At 39.8% G+C, this 24874-nt stretch overlaps 2 protein-coding genes and 1 pseudogene across 3 annotated transcripts; 2 read left to right on the top strand and 1 right to left on the bottom strand.

Annotated features, from left to right (window-relative positions):
* The first annotated feature begins 3181 nt into the window (after positions 1-3181).
* LOC146470430 (uncharacterized) lies at positions 3182-6539 on the top strand (annotated as a pseudogene). Its single transcript, XR_014867018.1, has 3 exons — positions 3182-3278; positions 4534-4629; positions 5610-6539. The product of XR_014867018.1 is annotated as an uncharacterized LOC146470430 (transcript).
* A 5734-nt stretch (positions 6540-12273) lies between these two features.
* Positions 12274-16356, top strand: LOC146470429 (uncharacterized). Its single transcript, XM_085122514.1, has 3 exons — positions 12274-12394; positions 13690-13785; positions 15173-16356. Exons 2-3 carry the CDS (start codon positions 13713-13715, stop codon positions 15910-15912), a joined length of 813 nt encoding a protein of 270 aa, XP_084978640.1. The 5' UTR covers positions 12274-12394; positions 13690-13712; the 3' UTR covers positions 15913-16356.
* LOC146470428 (galanin receptor 2b-like) lies at positions 16114-24872 on the bottom strand. Its single transcript, XM_085122513.1, has 2 exons — positions 24047-24872; positions 16114-22048 (listed from the first exon to the last, which is right to left on the bottom strand). The coding sequence occupies exons 1-2, from the start codon at positions 24069-24071 to the stop codon at positions 20910-20912; spliced, it is 1164 nt and encodes a 387-aa protein (XP_084978639.1). The 5' UTR covers positions 24072-24872; the 3' UTR covers positions 16114-20909.
* Between the last annotated feature and the right edge of the window lie 2 nt (positions 24873-24874).

Raw genomic sequence — 24874 nt, 5'->3', positions numbered from 1 at the left:
GATCGCTTTTCAATACCACGGTTCATGGACTGAGCGCCCCCTCCCCTCAATTAAGCGTCTCATTTGATGAAATAAACACCCTGTTGATGAAATCATATGGACACCAACCACATCCCCAGAAAAACTGTCAAGTAACTGGCTCATGCATTACTGTCGATTACGATAACCTTTTCATGAATATGGAAAATGAAAGAGCTTCAAAGCGGTAATTGTCATTGTTGATTATGGTTGGAGCACAGTTGCAGGTGCACGTAAACCCTCAACAAACCGACATCTGTAGTTTTCTTTTCGCCTATTTGTGATCTCGTGAAAGATACCGCAATCAGAGGCCAGCATTTCTCCTCTGATTTTCTTTCCCCCTGAAAGTTACCTTCATTTGTCAGAAAGGCATTTGCAAGCATTAATTCCTGTTGCAAACCTCAAAAGAAACAAATTTGGATGAAGTACTAGTTAACACGGGTTCTACTGTACCGGTGCGACAAATTGAGAACGATCACATCGGTTCGGATTTAGCGTGGAATTTTCTTAGGGATAACTCAAATGTTACTTCCTGAGGATAAAAGGCACCTCTCTGGTCTGTAAACTTTCAATTCAACCGAAAGGTCGATCGTACTAGCATGATGTAAACTCCTCTGCATACATTGAGGCCAATACGGCCTAAATTGTCCAATTACGAATTTTTCCGAATGCAATCTCTGAAGACAACACACAATAAATAACTAAAAATAGTCCGTATACTATATTCGCATTTAGTCTAATGTAATTCAGACTAAACGGGCCCTTACGATCTTTTGCCGGCTCTTTAGGACGTGACTGCAAATTACATTAATAAAGAAGTTAAGGAATATTTAACAATTATTCCATGAGTGCGCGTTGGATATGAGATGGTAAATAGCCAACGAGGCGCGAAGCGCCGAGTTGGCTATAACTAATCTCATATCCAACAAGCGCGAATGGAATAATTGTTTTATTAAATTCTCTGCGTTTGGACATTGCTGTTGAAGTTTACTGAATTTTTATATTTTAAGAAAATATTTCTTTCGAGTTTAAACGACCAGATGTTGAGGCAACCTCTGACCAAAGCGCGCGAAACCTAATGATCACGTGACACGCGAAGCGGTTTGCAAACGGAGTTGAATGAAAAATCGAAATTGAAGAAAATCGGACACAGTCGGACATCTAAAATTCAAGAAACGTTTAAATGTACGAATTATAACCTTTCTGAGACAAGCATTCAAGTGCTTTTGAAGTTCCAGCTCATCGAGAAGCGTAATAGCTGTGCACATTTGAGCAAATGTTCTGCTGTGTGGTGCCGAGCGAAGGAAGAGATCAGGGCAAGGACGATTTTTTTCATGCTGAACTGAATTCCTCGCGGACGATTTAAAACACTTCAGGCAAGTCCAAGTGTACGAGGTACAACCTCACTGAGACAAGCATGAGTCAAGCATTCAGTGCAAGCTTTTAAACTTCAAGCTTATTTGAGAAGCGTAAGAGCTGTGCACATTAGTGCAAATGTTTTGCTGAGTGGTGCCGAGCGACGGAAACGAACATTATGGCCGCCGCTCGTACGGATTTCATAGATGAACCATCTGAAGTCCTCGTAAATTCTTAAAAACATAAAGGCAGGCATGAAGCTCTTCCTGAGAATTTTCTTCGATTGGCTTTAACCTCTTACCGCCAGGATTTGCAAGCCATCCTGAAATTTTTGAAGGTAACCGGCTGTTATTGTTGTTGTTATGTGCTCTGAAAAATCGTAAAATCTTGCAATTTTGAAGATTTTAAAGGAAACTTCAGAGATACGTACCATTAAATAGTGTGTCATACCGAACTTTGTGGCTTTTATTGTTGTTATATTGAGATGGCATTGTTTGGTATTTCTTTCTTTTCCTTTTTTTTTTTTTTTTACATTTTTCCGAAGATACTTTTGCTTCCTGCCGAAAAAAAAATTAGCTTAGCGACACCTGGGGCTTTCGTTTTCCATATAAGGTCAAACTACGGTATATGAGCTGATAACCGAGATTTAGTGAACCAATCAGAACGCGAGAAATGCAATATCCGAGGCTGAGAATTTAATAATGACGGATATTTCCCATGCAAAGTGACGGCTATTCGAAATACGAGGGCCGGCCAGATGATAAAAATATTATCAGGCAGGAAATAGAAACGAAAATGATAGAGCATTTAAAGATATTCCACACAACCTTTTACATAAATTGATATGTATACATTCGAAATACATTTCATCCATGCTGTTTGTGTAGGCGTCGTCTCTCTCTTCTGATTAGACGATTGGTACCAATGAACGCCTGTGACAAAATCCACGCACTCGTTTGCCTCGCTTCTCAGCAGAATCGGCACTTACAATAGCGTAACTGACTCTGCACTAAAAGCAAAGTAGGCGAGTGTGCAGTCGCTGCTTGTCTCGCTCAGATCCTCGATGTACTTTTCATCCCCGCCCAATGTAGCCTGGTTCCCACTTGTGCGATAAGTACAAGCATAAGAAAATGGTTTGGTAACTGGCGTGGCGTAACGGGCGTGAAGCCCAAACCCCTCTCCCACCCCCCCCCCCCCCCCCCAAAAAAAAAATTTCCTTTGTCCATTTTCTGTACATAAAAATGAAAGTAAAACTCCTCTCTTCAAAACACCTCTATGGTGGACCACCAAGTGAAACCTGACATGATTAAAAAACAGCCGTTGAAAGCGGTTTCACCCTTCTTTGGTCTCGTCAGCATGGCTACCACTCCACGCGTAATTTGTCTGTGCGTGAGCTTCTGACTAAGCCGAGCATGAGGAAAAGTGTTTTTGATGCTTCGCTTTACTTTTTGTTTTGTTTTGTTTTGTTACTTCATACGCCTGCGGCCAAAAGAAGGAATCGCTTGTGTTTATTCCACAAGTGGAAAGCGGTGCATGACATGAACAAGAGCTCAACAACACAACACGTGCTTATTCTCTAAAGTGTTCATGTCACATGTTGGAACGGGCGTGAGATACACAAGAATCCAGCAACACTGTCCATACATAATTATGTTGCCTTTTACTAATATCCCACCACGCAAATGTAACGTCCTTGATTGATATTAAAACGTCCATGTAAGCGCTCGAGGGCTAACGGGAAAGGCTAAACTTGATCGCGTGACTCTGCATTTTATCGTGACTCAACTGTACCGCCCGCCCTATCGGAGGAGCATTGAATGAAACCACCAGTTGTTGATGGTAGAGATTGAGGATTCAAACTCTCTTAATTCGACGCCAAAAAGATCCTGTATTAATCCCTACTGGTAAATATGCAGTCAATGTGTTTAGTTGACCATGAACAAGCGTTTCTCGCCGATTTGACTGTTCAGTATATCGCTTCGACAACTTGTGCATAAATTAATTAAGATCCTTGCTCAGTTACTTAACACAAGTTCTAATTTAACAAGTTCTTGTATAGGGTCTTTGCTTTTTACTTTTTTGTTCGAGCAATGGTCAGCGTGTTTCATAGCATTTTCAACCACATAGATATTTGTTGTAAGTTTAGTACCTTACCGATCCTTAGCGAATTTCAAAATATATTTTCGACCCACAATACGTATGCTCGATTAAAATCTATGTTTGAAGATTTTTTTTTTAGTTTTCCCCGTCTTTGTGAACTCAAAATTAACTACCGTTTCTGCTGAAATAGATTGTTCGAAAGTTCCTGTTGGTATACCTTTTGCGTGTGGAACACTCCTTTATGTTAAACTTTGATTGAAAAACGTCACGCCATTTTAAGCCTGATTTACATATCTTCGATGCAAGACTTCTCTCTTTCCTGACCGAATAGCTAGACCCTTCCAAGGATTTTTCAACTTATGATAAGGACCAGTTAGCGAATATCCAGGGACGCTACTAGAAAGAGCGCCTAAAAATTAGTAAACTTGACAAGTATAAAAGTGATATGTCAGAAGCGGCGAGCGAAGAAATAGCTCTTCAAAGTAGTGCAATTTTACAGACGTTTGTTTTGAATGGTGCTGACTTGGCCCCCACTATACAAACGTCTGTAAAATCTTTGCGGACTTTGCAGAGGCATGTCGTCGTTAGTTTTGAACATATCACTCTCAAACTTGGCAACTTTATTGATTTTTAGACGTTCTCAGTTCCAGCGGTGTCGATGGATTTTCGCTAACCTGTTCATGTCAAAAGTTTAAAAACCGTGGAAGAGTCTATTCCTTTTTGCTACGGTGACCGAACTCGATCTCGACACTTTGCTAACAGATGATTGGGTTTCTTCAATTATTCCTCTGGCTAGTCGAATAAATAATAAAAACAACAACACGTCCTTTATTTTAAACATGATCGATCAGGTTTGAAAGATTTAAATGTTTGTTGGGGGGTTGGGTGTAAACTATGGTAGAAACTATAACGACGACAGAGTTGACATACTTCGGCTTCGTTAATTTGTTCCGAAGCTTTACTAGCTGGTATGCGTCTTTGGAGCACACAAAGTGAGCTTTTCAGTTTAGACTTCTCTTAAAAGTATAATATTCAAAAGTCCTTCATCACTCTTCATAGTTCCTGACTTACACAAGCAAGATATGATGAACACCCACCAAGAAGAATGTAATGAAACCAATGCGCAAGTCAACGACCACTCATTCAATGAATCTGGTAAGAACATGTAACTAAAAACAGGAGACTGTAAAACAGACGGTCTGAAGGATAAGCAGAACATTAGCCATAAGGGCTGGTTTCTTTTCTTTAGACTCCGCTTCTAATTCTCCCTCGGTTACTATAAAGTAAAGAAAAGTTAAATGAAATGGGAAGTCGACAAACACTAGAATACGCCAATCGAAAAGCTTATTATCGTTTCTGCCTTCTACGTGTCACTTACACGCTTTTTTGTTCTAAGAAGGAAACTAAATTTGGGTTTTGAAATGACATCAAATTCGCATGTTACTCAGTTCGCTTTAGGATTTGGAAGGCTCTAAGAGTAGTTAATGTACCGAGTTACCACTGGTCTTCAGTTTAGTGTTATAGCTTGACATAAATAAAGCAGACTCAACTGCTTATTGGTCGTGTTTACATATAGCTGCTTGATTGAAATAGTTTGTTCAGTAGTTTTCAAAGATTTTAAAAGTTGATGTAAATCAAAATGTTAATGACAGCCGGTGACCATATTTTGTAGCAGTCAGTGCGTGGTTTTTTCCACTATCGAGACCATCCTCTCTTGTCGAGACCAAAACCTCATGTAAGATATCTAATATTTCCGTCAACCACAAGAAATACACTGTTTTATAAGTCCGTTAAATCGAGACAAAAGTTTCGAATTCGCTCGATAGACTGTAGTAGTCTTCGTTTGTGTGGGCTCATTTTCCGAACTGCGGTTTGCCTCTTCAATTTGGAATAAACTAAAATCTCCAAGATTTTTTGACACACTTGGTCTGCTGTTGGCCAGGAACTTCTCCGTACCGCCAAGATCCTGGGGACGAGGTTATCACTACGGTGAACCAGATCCAAATACAGGGAGACAAACTGACAGACATTGAACAGTTCGAGACTGACAGATGAGGGAATATGAAATAAATTGAAAATTGCCATAAACGAAAGATAACCGCATTCACAGGCAACTCTTTTTCCCTTCTCTACAGATCATTATCGCATTCTAGCTGACAAGTACGACGACTTCTTCAAAGAATTTCACGAAGGTGCCATTCCCGTCTTACTGAAATGTTTAGATTTGAAAGCAGGACACGTGGTCGCTGACATTGGTAGTGGAACGGGCGCCATTGCCACAGAACTCTTTGAATCGTCAGGACTAGAAAATCCTATTTGGTGTGTAGATCCCAGCGTGGAAATGCAACAAGTTGCTCGCCAAAAGAAAGGGGTTTCTACGGTTCTGAAAACGGCTGAAGAATTTTTTTCGGATTCGCAAATCAGCGAAAGTTTTGACAGGGTTATAGCTGTTATGAGCGCGCATCATTTTGTTAACCCTGATATTGTTTTTAAGGGAATACTTCGTTCTCTACGTCCCGGTGGTATTTTCCTCCTGGTAACCACCCTAAAAACCGGTCATCCGTTTTTCAAAAGTGCAGAAAAGGCGGTGAGACAAAGTTTTGAGCAAGAGCAGGAAAGCCACTTTTCTATCCTATCCAATTTGAATGCAAAAGTTTCTCAGCAACAGTTTTCCTATCCACTTAGTTTGAAAAAATCCAAGTTGTATGAAAAGCTTCGATGTCGTTATATCAGCATGTTGGAACATTTTAGAAGAGGGAATAAGAGAGTTTGAGAATGACGTATTTAAAGATATGAAGGATGATGACCTTATCATCTACGAGTATACCCTGCTTGTGATAAGAGAAGAGAACGTTGATTGACAAAGCCTTAATTCATGATAGCTCATGTTAAATTTCAGAAAACAAATTGGATAGGCCTTTATGTAATTAACAGCTGCAGTTGCAGTTGTTTTGGTATTTCTAATAAAATGGCTGCAAAACGTTTAATTTGTGAATGCCATTGTCCAATACCGACTAGCGACCTCGTAAATATGTTCCCTTCTTGAAACGGCCTGAGCCAGCCTTGACTGATAAAGATTGTACTACTGCGCAGCGTAGTTAATAAATGTGAATTCAAAATATTATAAAATAGATGCTGTAAGATATTTTAAACCGACGTTTCGGCAATGGTGCCTTCTTTAGGGTACGGTATAGTTTTTCAGGTACGGTATAGTTTTGTAAACAATAGTTTTCCGAAACGTCGGTTTAAAATATCTTACAGCGTCTATTTTATAATATTTTGAATCCAGCCTTGACTGAGCTTGGCTGATCGCTTTTCAGTGCCGCAGTTTCAGGACTAAGTACCCTCAGCCCCCCTCCCAATAAAGCGTCTCCCTCGATGAAGCGCCTTGTTGATGAAATGGACACCAACCACAGCCCCAGAAAAGCTGTCAAGACGAAATCAAGACATAAGAGTAGCTGGCTGATTGATGCTGTCGATTATGATATCTTGAAAGATGGAAAAGAAAAAAAAAACATTATACCAACTATACTCTGAATGAACCTGAGCTAGACTTGACTGAGCTCGGCCGATCGTTTTTCACTGAAAAACGTACCGTAGTGCATTGACTAAGCGCCCCCTCAATTAAGGGAAAAAATTAAACAATATATCAAGCTATGTTCTGAATGTTTATTTAAAGAATTGCTGTCGTTTCCGATGCACATTTTAAAAATGTTGTTGTCTACTTTTACTTAAGCTTTTCTAAAAATTAAAGTCCCAAATCATTCATTCGGCTGGAATCATTAGAAAATCCTATTTAGTGTGTAGATCCCAGCGTGAAAATGCAACGAGTCCGAGTTGCAAGTCCAAGATCCGCCAATCTGAGTCAGCGAGAGATTCACAGGGTCATAGATATTATAAGCGGACATCATTTTGTTAACCCCGGTGCTGTTTTCGAGGGAATACTTCGTTCTCTACGTCCTGTTGGTGTTTTCCTCCTGGTAACCACTCTGAAAAATGTTTTCCGACTTTAAAAATGGCACCAGAAAAGCTGGTGAGCCAAAGCTTCAAGCGAGAAAGGGCAAGCCACTTCTCTTTCCTGACCAATTTAGATGCAATAGTTTCTCAGCAAGAATTCTCCTTTCCATTAATTCTGACCGGCAAATCCAAGTTATGTGAATTGCTTCGTTGTCGTTTTATCAGCATGTTGGAACATTTTAGCGATGATCAAATCGTAGAATAAGAGGGAATAAAAGAGTTTGAGAATGAAGAATTCGAAGATTTGAAAGATGATGACCTTAGAGCAGAGAAACAAGTCGAATGACAAAGCCTTCATTATACAACAGAACTCAGGTTTTAGATTAGTTATACCGTCTTTACGTAATTAACAGCTGCAGCTATAGTTGTTTTGGTTTTTCTTATAAAATGCCTGCAAAGTGTTTTTGAATAGCATTGCGCATTAGGGACCTTTTAGTACCATAAAACTCGTAAATACGTTCCCTTCTTAAAACAGTTGTGACCTTGACCCAGCTGATCGATTTTCAATACCGCGGTTCATGGACTGAGCGCCCCCTCCCCTCAATTATGCGTCTAATTTGATGAAATAAACACCCTGTTGATGAAATCATGTGGACACCAACCACATCCCCAGAAAACGGCTGTCAAGTAACTGGCTCATGCATTACTGTCGATTACGATAACTTTTTCATGAATATGAACGGAATGAAAAAAAGACAAAAGACAAAATCATCCCAAACTGATGCTCTGAATGTAAATACCAAAAACTACTGTCTTTTCCAAGGCACATCTTAAAAATGTTGTTAACGCCTAGTTTTACTTTGGCTTTTCTACAAATTAAAGTCCCAATACATTCATTCAATTATTTAATTTTTTACTAACATTTGTCAGACATCGAACTTTCGTAACACGGGAAATTAATTCCCTGTTTTCGGAGGAACAAAATATCGCGGTATAAGGCCAGCTAGGATTTTTATATCACCATCATGGCATTCACTCGGGACCGGCTACGACAAGCCCACCACTCTATTATGAAAGCACGCGATCGCCAGTCTCTTCCACACCGAAGTCCTCCTTAGTGCCTGCCTCTCATCAGCTGTCTCACTGGTAGTCAGGGGTTCGTGATCAGGACACTGTCCGACAGCATTGAAGGTCATCACCTCTGTCTTTCATGCATTCGGCGCAAGGCTCGCATTATTGCATTCTCTCTCTATCCCGGCTTGTTAACAACTCCTGCGCCCTGTACTCAACGAGGGCGAATACTTCATCAGGGCTTTGAAACACCCAGAAACAGATGAAGACCGAGCGATTTTATAGTTTCGACGACTGTTTGGAGCCCTTTTTGAAGCACGAAGCCAGAAATTTTGACATGACTTCTCCTGAAAAGAAAGTTCTAAAAAGGGATAACGAATCTTTGTTCTTGTTTTTGTTTCTTTTGTTTTGTTTTGTGTTTTTGTTTGTTTTGTTTTTTCAAAAAATAGGAAAAGCCAGTACTGCAGGGCGGCAATAGCTATTCGTATTGTAAGCAACTCTAAATAAAAATGTCTTCAATTTGGACTTAAAATCGCATCAGATACCGCAATCAGAGGCCAGCATTTCTCCACCGATCCTTTTTCCCCTTGACAGTTACTTTCATTTGTCAGGAAGGCATTCACAGGCATTAACTCCTGTTGCAAACCTAAAAAAGAAACAAATTTGGACGAGGTACTAACACTGGTTCTACTGTACCGTCATGGCGACAAATTGAGAACGAGCACATCGGTTCAGATTTAGTGCGGAATTTTCTCAGGGATATTAAACAGGCCAAATGATAACTCAGATGTTACTTCTTGTGGACAAACGGCGCTTTTCTACTCTGTAAATTTTCAACCGAAGAGTCAATCGTACTTGCATGATGTAAACTCCTCTGCATACATCAAGGTCAATACGGCCTAAGTTGTCCCATTATTGTATCATTCGCATAGGCATAGATCAAGGTCAGCTGACAGGAGCCGTGTTTACTGATTTGCGTAAAGCTTTTGATACTGTAGACCATGGTGTGTTGCTGGACAAGTTGTCTGCAGTGGAAGTTATTGGTCCTGAGCACGAGTGGTTTACCGACTACTTGAGGAACCGAGCAAAATGCGTGGAGTTTCATGGTGTGACCAACCCCCGAGGGTGTGTCTATAGGGGTACCTCAACTGTCAATTCTTGGTCCGTTGTTGTTCATATTGTTTGTGCACGATCTACCGGAAGAGGCGTCTGAGTGTAGTGTTCTTTAGTACGCTGATGACACAGGTTTGTCCTGTTCGTCCTCCCAAGCCTCCACTATTGAAATGAAACTCAATGCGGAAGAACTGTTTAAAATTGAACGCTGGCTTTTTAGTAATAGTCTTTTTATTAATGTCAAAACGGCTGAAGCCATGCTTTTTAGGACCGCTGCTAGGCTTGCCAGTACAGACATCTTTTTTTAAAATATACACATTGATGGCAAACAAATTGAGAGGGTTTATGAGTTTACCTATTTAGGCGTGGGTTTTGGTGAACGCCTTAGCTGGGGCAGCCACGTAAAGAGGCAAGCGTGTAGGTATGTTAGGCCGTCTTCGCGATAATCTGACGACTCATAGTGCCAATCTTGTATACATCTCATTAATTAGACCAATTCTCGAGTACTGTGATACTCTGCGGGGTTGCTGCGGCGATGGAAATAGTCAGGCATTGCAGAAGAGAGCAGGTAGAACTGTTGACAGAACGATTCGCAGTAGCCCAGCAATGGACATTCTCAAGTGGCTGGCGCTTGCAGAAAGACGTCATGAACATGTTTTTCAGCTTGTAAAGAAGTGCACTGAAGGGCGTTGCCCTCAATATTTTGACGGCTATTTAACTTTTAACAACAAGATTAATATGCGCGCAACTAGACAAGTTGATCTGCTTCATCTACCTGCCGTAAGAACAGAAGCCGCCAAGAGATCCTTTTACTATCATGGTTGCATAGCTTTTAATAATTTTTCTAAATAGCTTTTTCTTTTAATTGACTTATTACATCTTTTTAATTAACTCATTATATAGTCCATTACTTTTATTAACCCATTGTATATAGTTTTTATTTACTTTTTATATTATACGTATACTGTAATTAGTGTATGCGGTGCTCAGGGCTCCTATTAATAGCAGGTTGCTTTTCCCAGGGGGGATTCTCGGGTATAAACGTGACGGGGGTGTCCGACGTTTTTGTTTTTTTTTTTTTTTTGGGGGGGGGGGGGGGTGGTCTAAAATTTTCAACTCCTGTATTTTTTTGGGTTGAAGATTTGACCGTGTGTTTTTTGGGTCTGAAAAATCTGCACGTATCTTTTTGGGTTCGAATATCCGCCAGGCTAATAGTTCTTACGCAATTCAAGCCAAAGTTCCCGCAAGATCCGAAAGCAGGATTCGAATAATCTGCATCTAAAATTTCCAGTCTTGTATTTTTTTGGGTGCACAATATAGGGTCCAGGTATTTTTTTGGGTGCAAAATATTAGGATCCGTCGGACCTCCCCCCCCCCCCCCCCCCCCAGTCACGTTTACCCGATTACCCCCTGGGGTGCTTTTGAGCTCCTGAAGGGACTGCACTGAGCTTTATGAATAAATAAAGGTGTCTGTCCGTCAATACGAATTTATCCAAATGCAATCGCTCAGTCTCCGACCGACACTAATCCTGAAGACAATACAAAAAAAATAACTAAGGTAAACTATATTCGAATTTAGTCAAATGTAATTCAGACTAAACGGGCCCTAACGATCTTTTGTCGACTCTTTAGGACGTGACTGCAAATTACATTAATAAAGAAGTTAAGGAATATTGACGGATGTTTCCCATGAGAAGCGACGACTATCCGAAATACGAGAGGCTGATGAAAGAGCATTTAAAGATTTCCACACAACCTTATACATCAATTAATATGTAGACATTCGAAATACATTCTATTCTGTTTTTGTAGGCGAGGGCGGATAGTTCGACAGTGGTGCGTCTCGGGAGCGAATTAGGTCAGTCAGTCCTATAATTAGGATAATTAACTTTTGCGTGGTACAACGTGTTGTGGTCGGATAATGAATAAAATAAAATTGCTCCTCTCAAACATTTTTTTTGATTTTTATCAGAAGTTCGTGGAAAGAACTAGGCTAAATTATGCTGATTACCGCTCGTCTCTCTCTTCTGATTGGACAATTGGCACCATTGAACGCCTGTGACAAAATCCACGCACCCCTCGCCTCACTTCTCAGCAGAATCGGCACTGACAATAGCGTAACTGACTCTGCACTAAAAGCAAAGTAGGCGAGTCGCTGCTTGTCTCGCTCGGATCCTCGGTGTACTCTTCATACCCGCCCAATGTAGCCTGGTTCCCACTTGTGCGATAAGTACAAGCCTAAGAAAATCGTGTGGCAACTGGCAACTGGCATGAGACTGAAGCCCAACCCCCACCCCCCCCCCCCCCATAAAAGAAATCCTTTGTCCATTTTCTGTATATAAAAATGAAAGTAAAACTCGTCTCTTCAACACACCTCTATTGTAGGCCACCACCTGAGACCTGACATGATTAAAAAACAGCCGTGGAAAGAGGTGCATGACATGGACCAGAGCTCAGCAGCACTAAGCGTGCTCGGACTTATTCTTGGTCTTTAAAGTGTTCATGGTCAGTCACATGTTGGAACGGGCGTGAGATACACAACAATCCACTAACACTGTCTATACACAATTGTGTTGCCTTGTTCTAATATCCGACCATGTATATGTAACGTCCTTGACGTCCATGTAAACGCCCGAGGGATCACGGGAAGGGCTAAACACTGCATTTTTATCTTGACTCCGAGTGGAGCCTTGAATGAAACCACCAGTTGTTGATGGCAGATTGAGGATTCAAAATCTCTGAATTCGACGCCAAAAAGATCCTGTATTAATCCCTACTGGTAAGTATGCAGTCAATGTGTTTAGTTAACCATGAACAGGCGTTTCTCGCCGATTTGACTGTTCAGTATATCGCTTCGGCAGCTAGTCCAGAAATTGATTTAGATTCTTGTTCAGTTACTTAACGCAAGTTCTACTGTTATAGGTTTTTATACAGAGTCTTTGCTTTTTACTTTTTTGTTCGAGCAATGGTCAGCATGTTACATAACATTTTCAACCACATAGCTATTTGTCGTAAGTTTAGTACGTTACCGATCCTTAGCGAATTTCAAAATATATTTTAGACCCACAATATGTATGTATGCTCGATTAAAATCAATGTTTGAAGATTTATGTTTTTGTTTTCCCCGTCTTTGTGAACTCAAAATCAACTACCGTTTCTGCTGAAATCGATTGCTCCAAAAATCCTGTTGGTATACCTTTTGCGTGTTTACTCCTTTATGTTAAAATTTGATTGAAAAACGTCACGCCATTCTAAGCCGGATTTACATATCTTCGATACGAGATTTATCTCTTTCCTGACACAATAGACCCTTCCACGGGTTTTTCAACTTATGATAAGGACCAGTTAGCGAATATCCATCGACGCCACTGGAAAGAGCGCCTTAAAATTAGTAAACTTGCCAAGTATGAAAGTGATATGTCGGAGGCGAGCGAAGAAATAGCCCTGCCAAGTTGCGCAATTTTACAGACGTTTGTATGGTTGAGCACACACTGACTTGCCCCCCACCGTACATACACCATAAAATCTCGCGACCCCGACTTTGCTGAGGCATATTGTCATTCGGTTAGTTTTGAACATATCATTCTCAAACTTGGCAACTTTATTGATTTTAAGGCGTTTTTGCCAGAGGTGTCGATGGATTTTCGCTAACTTGTTCATTTCAAAAGTTTAAAATCCGTGGAAGGGTCTATTCCTTTATGCTCCGGTGACCGAACTATCACGTGTGGTGTAAATAAAGTACTCGATCTCGACGCTTCCAAACAGGTTGTTGGTTTTCTTTGATGATTCATCTGGCTCGTCGAATCAATGACGTAATAATAAAAAACCACAACACGTCCTTTATTTAAACGTGATCGACCAGATTTGAAGGATATAAATGTTTGTTGGGGGGAGGGTGTAAACGGTAAGGTAAAAACTACAACGAGGACAGAGTTGACATCCTTCGGCTTCGTTAATTTCTTGCGAAGCTTCACTAGTTGGTATGCGTCTTTAGAGCACACTTGGTGAGCTGTTCAGTTTAGACTTCTCTTGAAAGTGTAATATTCAAAAGTCTTTCCTCCCCGCTCTTCATAGTTCCTGACTTACACAAGCAAGATATGATGAACACCCACAAAGAAGAATGTAACGAAACCAAAGCGCAAGCCAACGACCACTCATCCAATGTATCTGGTAAGAACATGTAACTAAAAACAGGAGATTGCAAAACAGACGGTCTGACGGATGAGCAAAACGTTAGCCATAAGGGCTGGTTTCTTTTCTTTCGACTCTGCTTCTGATTCTCCCTCGGTTACGATAAAGCGAAGAAAGGTTTAATGAAATGGGAAGTCGACAAACACTAGAATGCGCCAATCGAAAAGCTTATTATCGTTTCTGCCTTCTACATGCAACTCAGTACGAGAGAAAACATTCTTATCTCAAGACTGTAGTTCTTCGACACTGAAGATTTCAACATTTCCCTTATCTTTTTCCAGGTAAAAACACGTCTCGTACTTTAAAATTTATTTTGCTGCGGAAATTCATCCGCTTATATTTGTTCTTTGAAGGAAACTAATCAGTGGCATAAAGCACAAGAAGGGATTCATCTTCCCCATGCTGAATTTTGTAGCATGGAAACCAGGATTTTTGAAGTTGATGTAAATTTAGTTAGATAACTTTGTTTCCTGACTTGTAGATGTTAATCGTGGGTGCGATAAAGAGGATTCACCCACGAAAGTTAGAGGTTTCGAAATGTCCAGCTGTAGGTGGTTTTCATTGTCGCCATGTTGGTGGACAAAACAAAAGAAAATTTGTTCACAAAGTTTGCATAAAAATAGAAGTGAACTCCCAGAGGAGAAAAATCTTTTTGTTCCTATCCACCAAAATGGGCACCATGACATCACATACATCCATCAAAACATCTCTGAGAATTCAACAGTCCTGTACCGGACAGAATCTGACTTTAAGCAACCCGCTACCTTTCTTTACCTTTGTCGACTACATGCAAAAACTTGTTGCCAAAGTAACGTGTGGGCTGTAGAATTAACCTTGTAGGCTTACATTAATGACCGCCGGTGACCATATTTTAAAGCAGTCAGTGCGTGGTTTTTTCCACTGTCGAGACCATCCTCTCTTGTCGAGACCAAAACGTCATGTAAGATATCTAATATTTCAACCACAAGAAATACATTTATAAGTCCGTGAAATGGAGACAAAAGTTTCGAATTCGCTCGATAAACCGTACAACTGGACTTTATATCTTCAGCGTTTCTTCGAGTAGTCTTCCTTTGTGTGGGCTCATTTTTCCGAACAGCGGTTGGCCTCTGCCATTTGGAATAAACTAGAATCTCCAAGATTTTTTGACACACTTGGCCTGCTGTTGGCCAGGGACTTCTCCGTACCACCAAGATCCTGGGGACGAGGTTCTCACTACGGTGAACCAGATCCAAATACAGGAAGACAAACTGACACACATTGAACAGTTCGAGACAGACAGATGAGGGAATATGAAATAATTTAAAAACTGACATAAACGAAAGATAACCGCGTTCACAAGCAACTCTTTTTCCCTTCTTTATAGATCATTATCGCATTATAGCTGACAGGTACGACTACTTCTACAAAGAATTTCACGAAGGTACTGTTCCTGTCTTGATGAAATGTTTGGATTTGAAGCCAGGACACGTGGTCGCTGACATTGGTAGTGAAACGGGCGCCATTGCCGCAGAACTCTTTGAATTGTCAGGGCTAGAAAATCCTATTTGGTGTGTAGATCCCAGCGTGGAAATGCAACAAGTTGCTCGCCAAAAGAAAGGGGTTTATACGGTTCTGAAAACAGCTGAAGAATTTTTTTCGGATCCGCAAATCAGCGAGAGTTTTGACAGGGTCATAGCTGTTGTAAGCGCGCATCATTTTGTTAACCCTGATGCTGTTTTCAAGGGAATACTTCGTTCTCTACGTCCCGGCGGTATTTTCCTCCTGGTAACCACCCTAAAAGTTAGTTTGCCGATTATCGAAAGTGCAGAAAAGGCAGTGGGCCAAAGTTTAGAGCAAGAGCGCGAAAGCCACCTTTCTTTCCTAAACAATTTGTATGTAAACATTTCTCAGCAAGAGATCTCCTTTTCAGCAAGTATGACAAAATCCAAGTGGTATGAAATGCTTCGAGGCCGTTTTATCAGCATGTTGAAACCGTTCAGTGATCATCAGATCGAACAGGGGATTAGAAAACTTGAGAATGAGATGTTTAAAGATTTGAAAGATGATGACCTTATCAACTTCGAGCATACCCTGCTTGTGATAAGAGCACAGAAAGTCGATTGACAAAGCTATCATTTACGACAACTCAGGTAAAATTTCAGAATACATAACATCTTTATGTAATTTAAAACAGCTACAGTTGCAGTTGTTTTGGTATTTCTAATGAAATGGCTGCAAAACGCTTATTTGTGAATGCCATAGTCCAATATATACTCGCGTCCTCGTAAATATGTTCCCTTCTTGAAACGGCCTGGGCTTTATTGAGCTTGGCTGATCGCTTTTCATTACCGTAGTTTCAGGACTAAGTTACCCCCCCCCCCTCCCCCCCTCCAAATAAGCGTCTCCCTTGACGAAGCACCCTGTTGATGAAATGGACACCAACCACATCCCCAGAAAAGCTGTCAAGACGAAATTAAGAAATAACAGTAGCTGGCTCAGGGATGCTGTCGATTATGATATCTTGTTCATAAAGATGGAAATTAAAAGAAAAAAAAACATTATACCAACTATACTCTGCTAAACTTGACTGAGCTCGGCTGATCGTTTTTCATTACCGTAGTGCATTGACTAAGCGCCCCCTTAATTAAAGGAAAAGAATAAACAGTTTACCAAACTATGTTCTGGATGTTTATTGTAATTATTGTTATTACTTTTACTTTGGCTTTTCTGCATTTAAAGACCTAAATCATTCATTCAATCATTTAATTTTTTACTGACACTTGAGAACATAGCACGGGAAAATTAATTCCCTATTTTCTGGACAAAACGTCCTTTACATTGCGGCATAAGGCCTGAGCTAGGATTCCGTATCACCATGATGTCATTCATTCGGGACCGACTACAGAAAACTTACCACTCTATATGAACGTACGCGGTCGTCAGTCTCCTCCACACCGAAGTCCTCCTTAGTGCCTGCCTCTCATTGGTAATCAGGTTTTCATGATCAGGCCGGCGTTGAAGGTCATCACCTCTGTCTTTCGTGCATTCGTCGCAAGGCTAGCATTCTTGCATTGGCTCTCTACCCTTGAGTCTACGCTGCAGATGGACTATGTAGACTGGTTCCACCTGTGCGATAAGCACAAGCTTACAAAAATCGTGTAACAACGACGTGAGATAAGCCGCGCTATGGTGTCAGCACGCGTGTATAGAGCACATGGGTGCCACCACTCCACCCTTAATTTGTCTGTCCGCATGCGTAAGGCTCTGACCAAACCGAGCGCCAGATGTGTTTTTTTGCTTCAGTAGTTTACTTTTTGTTATTTTTCTTTATATGCCGCGGTTTTAGGTCAACAGGTGTTGTTGTGCCAAGGGAACGTGTTGCTTGTGTTTATTTCACAAGTAGAAAGTGGTGCCGATTTGAGATGAACAACAACTCAACAGGAACTTAATTCTTGGTCTTCAATATGTTCGTGCTCAGGCATACGTTTGAACTGGCGTGAGATACACAAGAATCCAGCAACACTCTCTATGCATAGTTGTGTTACCTTGTTCCTCTCCCATCATGTAAAGTCGTTGTTGTCATTACTTCCTCAGTGTCCACTCTCAATTAAACTCCCTCCCTTTCATGACACCTTCTTGATCTTGGCGCTTTGAACGCGTACAATATAACTACTCCACCCCCTCACCACGGTATTTTGGTATTTTTAGTGAAACGCCTGCAAAACGTTTGTAAATGCCATAGACCATATGCAAAAATTGCCGATTGCACTCGCCGATTGCACTCGCTAGTGTCCTCCACACCTACATCCTTCAATAATACCTGCACAAAGCTGGCTGGCTGTGTCTCTTGTGATTCCTTCCCGTTTTGGGGCTGCCACAGCCCAAGTATCGGCTAGCTAGAAGTTCTGGATGGTGATAACATTGGCTATCACCATCACCATATGCATCTCTGCACTGTACCCTGAGGGAGATAACTATAGCGATGATCGTCTGTGGCATGCTCACGGCAGATCAGCGTCTAAACCTGCCTGTAGGAGAAGAGGGTAGGGTCCAAAACTCGCAACCGTAAAGCAGTACCGAGTTGATCGAAGCTAGGAAGACAGGTCTTGACAATTTACGCTTTCATTAATTAAACCGCTTCCGAACCTCAATGCCCTTTTCTTATTACTGAGTCTATAAACTTGACGGTCCTTGACCGCCTTCAGTGTCTGCCTGTCATTGGTCAGGAGTTTACGACCTCAATCCGCCCTTGTGAGTGCTGTGAGTTTTACGGTGGTAAATTTACCTTGACTAGGATAAAAAGTAGCGTACTATAGATTTCATATTGACCGGGTATGAAATGTGAAATGTGAAATATGAAACATTTCATATTGACCAGGTAGGGACTGGGACTGACCGCCATGGCGGCAAGACGCGCTTTTTGAGCTCTAGCAATTATGTCGAGCTGAAGCAATTTTATATCCTATTGGCACTGCTCTTTTAAGTTAAGAGTGACCAGAAAGAGTTTTGGAAACTTTGTTAGCAATTTAATTAGGCCTTTGACAACCAATATGTCGCAGAAAAGCTCCAAAGAAAAAAAGAGAGCACGTGGGTCAAGCTCTACTGATGGCGGCGAAGATGTCGACTCAAAATTCTTGAAAAATTGTCCGGCATTCAAGACAGGATCGGAAAGGGGATTCACAAAAAAGGATGCCGACTTTGCAGCCTTAAAATCGGAGCTCCAACATGAAATTCGTGTGGTTAAAAAGGAGTTACGTGAAGTATCAACCTCGTTGGAAGCGGCTTGGGTAGTGGTGGAAATGTTGAAAGAAAAGAATCTGACACTCCTTGACGGACAGTTACAGTAAACACTCCAGAAAAATTAAAATTTGAGTGAAGAAGTTAGGGTTCTGAAAGACCGTGCAATTAAGCAAGAGGATTGTTCAAGGAGGGAAAACCTCCGCTTTTATAATATTCCCGCGGATCCAGAGGAAACGAATGAAGAGTGCTTTGCTAAAGTAAAGGAACTGATCAGCGAACTTGGTTCCGACGACATCCAGTTTCATGCAATCCATCGGATTGGGAAGTTTAAGCCTACCCTTCGAAATGCCTCCGCGGCACCATCAACCACACACGCAGAAGAGTAGCAATCTGCTCGTCCACGACCTGTAATAGCACGATTTGTTTTCCGTTTGGATGCTGAATGTGTGTGGGAGAAAAGGAGGAATCTATTGAAAACCCGCTTTTCATCAGTGTATATTGATAAAGATCTTTTTGCGGAGTCTGCAAAAGAACGTGGAAAACTTCGGGCAGCATACAGGAAAGCCAAAGAGGCTAACATTGAACGTGTATTCATCAAAGGTAAAAAACTTATTGTAAATAGTAGCTCATACTCAGTGGACGCTTTGCCAGAGTACCTGTTGCCGGAAAATAATGGTGAGCCTTAATAATTTTTTTTTCTCCATAAAACATTTTCTCTCTCTCTTTTTTTTTCCCTTGGAATACGTATCTATTCTTGAATCCGTTTTATTAGTCATTTTGTAAAATTTATTTCAAACACGGCATTATAGATTTGTATTACAATTTGTTATTCTTCATGCCAATACAATCTTTATTAAGCAAAACAGCCAACTCGCCATAATTTGTTTTCATTCACACCGATTGTATCTCACACAGCAAGTTCTGAGTCCCTAGGGCCGCAACTGAAGGTAATAATCTAGCGACCTTTTATCACCACAATTAGTGTGTATTGTAAGTATAGTTCTCGTTTTTTATGTGGCTTTACGATTTATTCACCTTTCTGTTACTGTGTATATTGTTTATTTCAATTTTTATTATTTTGGTCATGTTCATAAAATTGTCTTCTCCCATTATGGTCGATTGACACTCCTTCTCCCGCAATATGGGGCTCAATAATATTCACTTCAAATTACTATCTTTTAATGTTCGAGGGATTCGCTCCTTTGAAAAAAGAAAAGGTATGTTTAATTGTTTACTCCTTAGCCTTTAATGTTACATTAGAATCAAAACTTAGGGAATTTCAATACAAAATACTAAATTGTATTCTTCACACCAATGAAAAGCTATTTCGGCTAGGCCTAACTAACTCTCCATGTTGTATCTTTTGCCAAGAGGACATTGAGTCCATCGAGCATTTGTTTTCTCTTGCAACACGTTTTGTCCTGGTTAAGGGATAATGGATTTAAATCAATACACTAAAAGAGACAGATTTGATATTTGGAAAATTTGATGCCACAGATGACTTCACTCTAATCAATCACATGTTGCTAATGGGTAAATTCTATCTTTATTCCAATAGATGTCAAAAAATATCCGAACCTAATCTGCCAGTTTTTATCGCGAGGACTAAACGTGTGTACAACATTGAGCTCTATATTGCAAGGGAGAATGATAAACTTTTGCAGCATCTTCAGAAATGGGAGAAATTAATTCATATTTTCCAGTAATTAAATGTGACGATGTTCAATGGAAGGTTTTAAACAGTGACAGGATTTGTGTGAATGGATTCCAATACAAAATGTCCTTGTAATTGACTTCGTATTGTTGTTTGTTAATGTTTCTGTTGTAGTTTTATTTTATTTAATTAACTAGTATTACGTGTTTTTCGTTCCTTTGCAATTGTTAAAATTGTATTCTTGAATATTTAATAATCAATCAATAAAAATTGAAAATAATATTACTGTATAAGTAACATCGAGTATCGAACACATACTCAATAAGTAAACCGTTTGAAATAAGAACCTGATTGACTTAGGATTTTATGATTGAGCCACTTATTTCTGAACCACTTTATCTGCCTTACTCTAGATCTTTCTCTTGTTTACTATTACGTAAGAGTTATCAGCATACTGATACACAATTTGAAATAACGTGTGAATTTTAGGACACGACTCGGGAGGCTTAATGTCTCCTTTTTTTTTTAATAGTTCACCGTGATACGCTACAAATTCCGTTGATTTACAGTTTTTCAATTTAATATTTTAAGGCTCAAGCTACAAGACCGAAAGTTAATATGGGTAGCTGTAAGTCTTGCAACACGACTGTAATGTTATTTCAACAGGCAGCACCATAGAAGACATTTGATGGGAGAAATAAAATAAGCATTTTCAAGAGTAGCTGCCTTAAGGAAGTTCACTTGCTAATGGAATTTTTCTGATATCAAGAAGAGTGATTGACGAACGACCTTCCTGTTTACTCCATCGTACTGAGTAATCTAGGGAAGGAAGTCCTTGTTTCCTAGTAACGGATGGCAGAGTGGGCCCATAGTTGACGAAGCTGAAACGGTTTGCCTTGAAGCACAGGTTACAATGTAGACGACAAACTATATCCATGAAGGAAGCACGAAACGAACCATTAAGTAGGATGACTATGCAGGGATTTAAAGCGCTGTTTGCATGTGATATCCAGAACAAGAAAAATGGAACAAGCGGTGGTAGAGAATCGTAAATTTCAACATGGAACTGAATCAGAAAATGCAGGACGTGAACTGGGAGCCAACACACAGCAAATAGCACCATGATAACCAGTAACATTCGCATGACACGATAGTTTCGTTTTTGTAAATTCAACTCGCGCATCGTAGGTTGAAAGCCACTGACAGGTACTTTCTGATACCTTAGTTTCTTTATGATAAGTACCGACAAGACTGCAATGACAGAAAGTGGTAAGATATAAAGTAAAATAGCAATCGAAGAGTAGAAGATTTTCGGACTGCAGTTATTGTCAAACAAAGGCTCCCAATCAGGAACGCAGTACGAGACACCATTAATATCCGTTTTTGTGTCATAAATGTAAAGGAAAACGCCCATGTATAAGACGGATGAGAGCCAAATGGTGGACGATACCCATACTGGCCTCTTAACAAAAGAAGGGTACAAAAAAGGCTTCACAACAGCGATGTATCTTTCCACAGAAACAATCTGTAATGCAAATATTGAAGAAGCAATGGTGGTACCAATAATAAAGTGAACGAGCTTGCAGCAAATTGCTCCGGCTATACCACTAAACCAACGTGACTGCACATAAAAATACGCCACGGTGTACGGCATTGTGAACAGCGCAGAGAGAAGATCCGAAACCGCCATGTTCATTATCAGAATGGACACTGCACTGAGTGGGCGCCGCTGCCTGATGATGTGTATAAGTAGTACGTTACCAAGGAGAGCAGTGATGAACGTCACAGAATACACTGCAGTGAGGCTTATTTGAATTGCTGCACTGATTTCAAATACTTCCCATTCGACGGTAGAATTTTGACTTCCTACAAAACAATCAACAGTCATCAACACAACATAACATGAAACCTTTACCCCAAACCGTAACGTGCGTAATGAATACTGTATTGTATCGTACGCCATGTCAAGTCGATCGAAAATGAAAGTCGTGTAAAGTGCTGAAACAATAAACTAATCAAGTAGAAACTATGGACACTGGAAACTATTGTTCATTTTCCTATCTTTCAAGCAGAGTTTACGAAATTGCTACTTTTGTGTCATTAGGAGGAGAAAGAGTAAATATAAAATTACATACATAAAGTAGAAAAAATCATTAAATAGAATTAGGTATGATATTCGTTCCAGGAACTAACAAAATGTTTTCTCCACAATTAGAGCGGTTTTCAATTAAGTGTCGGAAAACCAAAACTAACTTAACTACCCTGGCCAATCGCAAGAAACGCAAAGAGTGCAAGGAACCAATCAGAACTCGAAGTATATACACAAGCTTGCACCTAACCAGCGTCAAGCGCTGGAAAACGCGTGCGAGCAATCATGCACAGTCTCGATTGAGTTTGGTTTTACTTCTCACAGGTCGAGAAACTGGCGCGAATTTTTTTTTCTTTTTTTTTATCCATTTACAGAGCAAAGTAAAGGAAAACCAAGGCAAATGCCAATTACTTTCGAAGCTCAATTGAAAACCGTCCTATCTACGTCACACAATGTAATTTCTTGAAAAATAGTTGAGTAATATTGTATTTTATTTTAAATTTTGCTGTTTCCATCCGAATGTTGGTTTTTGAGAAACTGATAACCGCAACATAACAGTAACATATCCGTAACATATCCCAGATCAGTAGTTAATCAACCGTAAAATTTGCTTTCACGGTCAAACAAACTTCACGAGACAAAAGAAAGAAGAGAATAAGAAGAAGAAGGAGAAGAAGAAGAAGAAGAAGAAGAAGAAGAAGAAGAAGAAGAAGAAGAAGAAGAAGAAGAAGAAGAAGAAGAAGAAGAAGAAGAAGAAGAAGAAGAAGAAGAAGAAGAAAGGGAAGGAGAAGCGACTATCATCGATCTCTTGTGTTTTTTCTTCGAGACTGAAGCTGGTCAGCTTTTTGGAGATTTAGTTCCGATTCCCTTCTGTATCTCCTTCACTTAAAGCAACTTTTTTATTTGACTTGACTTGGTCTTTTAGGTTTAAACCGCTTCAAAACGTACTTTGAGAAATACTAGATTCGCTTTTTGATGAGGTTTTTTTTTTTTTTTTTCTTAATGGAAATGACTCAAAACAACAGAAATTTTGATTACTGACGGAAGAGTTCAAGCCGAGATCAATTTAACATGCAGATGCTTAGAATTTAGAAAGTTCGTAACATTATCATCAGTGAATTGATATTGCATTATTTTTCCGCCATTAACATTGATTTAACGGTTTTGAAAGGAAATTATAATCAACAGAATCCGCCGCAAAAAAGGGCGAACTGCCTCTTAAGATAAAAAAAAAAATGAGTTATAGCTTTCAAACTCATACTTGATTGTAACTGTTTTTCGCGTGAAAGCCAATATTACACAAAACCTTTTACTTTGTATCATCTCAGTGAAATTAAAACTGCGAAACGTGAATATTCGGCATTACGTGATATTGTTAAGTTGCATTGTTTCGAACCCAGCTGTTACTCTTTTAGCGATCACTCTGCACTATTGATCCAAAGTTTCATCCGATGATACAGTTTATTTCTCTGTTCTGTAAGTTCTCTTAGAATTTTAACGGCAACATGACAGTGGGAAGATTTCATATAACGAATATCGAAAATGGTTTGCGATTTGACTTAACTGAATGCGCCTTCCACTATCTTAAGAATCGAAACGAATTCGACTCTGCAAACTGAACAAACGTCGATTTATTGTCTTAAGCTCCTAGTTGTAATAGATGAAATGATACCCGGCTTGAAATTGTTGAAAATGAGAAAGAGTTTTAAAACATTGTCTTAAAGGTAAAACTGATTTTTCCCCTTAATTTGAGATCTTGATAACAGCGTACTCACCGTTGTTGAAACTGATATTAAGCATGTTTTCTCTCTTAAACCTGGATGTTTTGTATGCCTATCACACCCTGACAAGGCCGGATAACCGTTTTACTTATATAAAGATGTAATATCCTTTGATCATACCATTTTCTTATTCGCTAAGATGGAAATCCGTCAATTAGTCAAATGACATATCTTGTTAAATGAAAAACAAATGAGTTGCGTCAAGTTTAGTCCTCATAGCAACGAGTTTGTAGCAGTAACAATGTAGCAATTGTTGCTCGGGCAATATTGTATTGTATTTTATTAGTTCTGTGTCACATTACGTCTCTGACATAATGTACCCCTACAACACGTACGAGTTACTACACGCCGCCTCTTGCATAATAAGGGCTATGACTTGCATAATTAGGACTAGGGCACTCAAGGAGTGGAAAACTTCTTAGGCAAATGTACAGTCAGATACTGTGAATGCTTTCCAAGTAAATTTGTAAACATCTTATTCAGTTTGTCCTTTCGTTGCCTTGAAGGCAGGTAATGGAAATAAACAACTTCTTCAACTAAGAATTTTCTGAACTACAATATGAGAATTTTAAGGAATTCAGAAAATAAAATCATCGATTTAAAACAGCGTTTTGTAAATGTAGCGTCCAGCAGACAAACGGTATGAGGTAATTGCTCATTTCAGTCTGTCATGAGGGAGAGATAGAGCAGACATTTTCTGATCGAAAGCTGTTTTTTATATATATATATGTATAATGAGGCCTCCCGTATTTTGCACGTGGTGCGACGTAGTTACAATAGGTACGACTACGTATAATAAAATTCAATTTCTGTTACAAAACC

This window comes from Pavona decussata, unplaced genomic scaffold (genome assembly GCF_977016875.1).
Source record: "Pavona decussata unplaced genomic scaffold, jaPavDecu1.1 SCAFFOLD_114, whole genome shotgun sequence".
NCBI classification, from domain to species: domain Eukaryota; kingdom Metazoa; phylum Cnidaria; class Anthozoa; order Scleractinia; family Agariciidae; genus Pavona; species Pavona decussata.
The sequence above is the reverse complement of the archived record's forward strand: the minus strand, read 5'-3'. Positions and strand labels throughout refer to the sequence as shown.

Bases quoted from the DNA above. Each gene is read 5' to 3' on its own strand.
- LOC146470429 (XM_085122514.1), top strand. From the start codon at position 13,713: ATGATGAACACCCACAAAGAAGAATGTAACGAAACCAAAGCGCAAGCC. The intron at 13,786-15,172 runs GTAAGAACATGT...CCTTCTTTATAG, and splicing joins CCACTCATCCAATGTATCTG to ATCATTATCGCATTATAGCT.
- LOC146470428 (XM_085122513.1), bottom strand. From the start codon at position 24,071: ATGCTTAATATCAGTTTCAACAACG. The intron at 22,049-24,046 runs GTGAGTACGCTG...ATTGTTTTGTAG, and splicing joins TAATATCAGTTTCAACAACG to GAAGTCAAAATTCTACCGTC.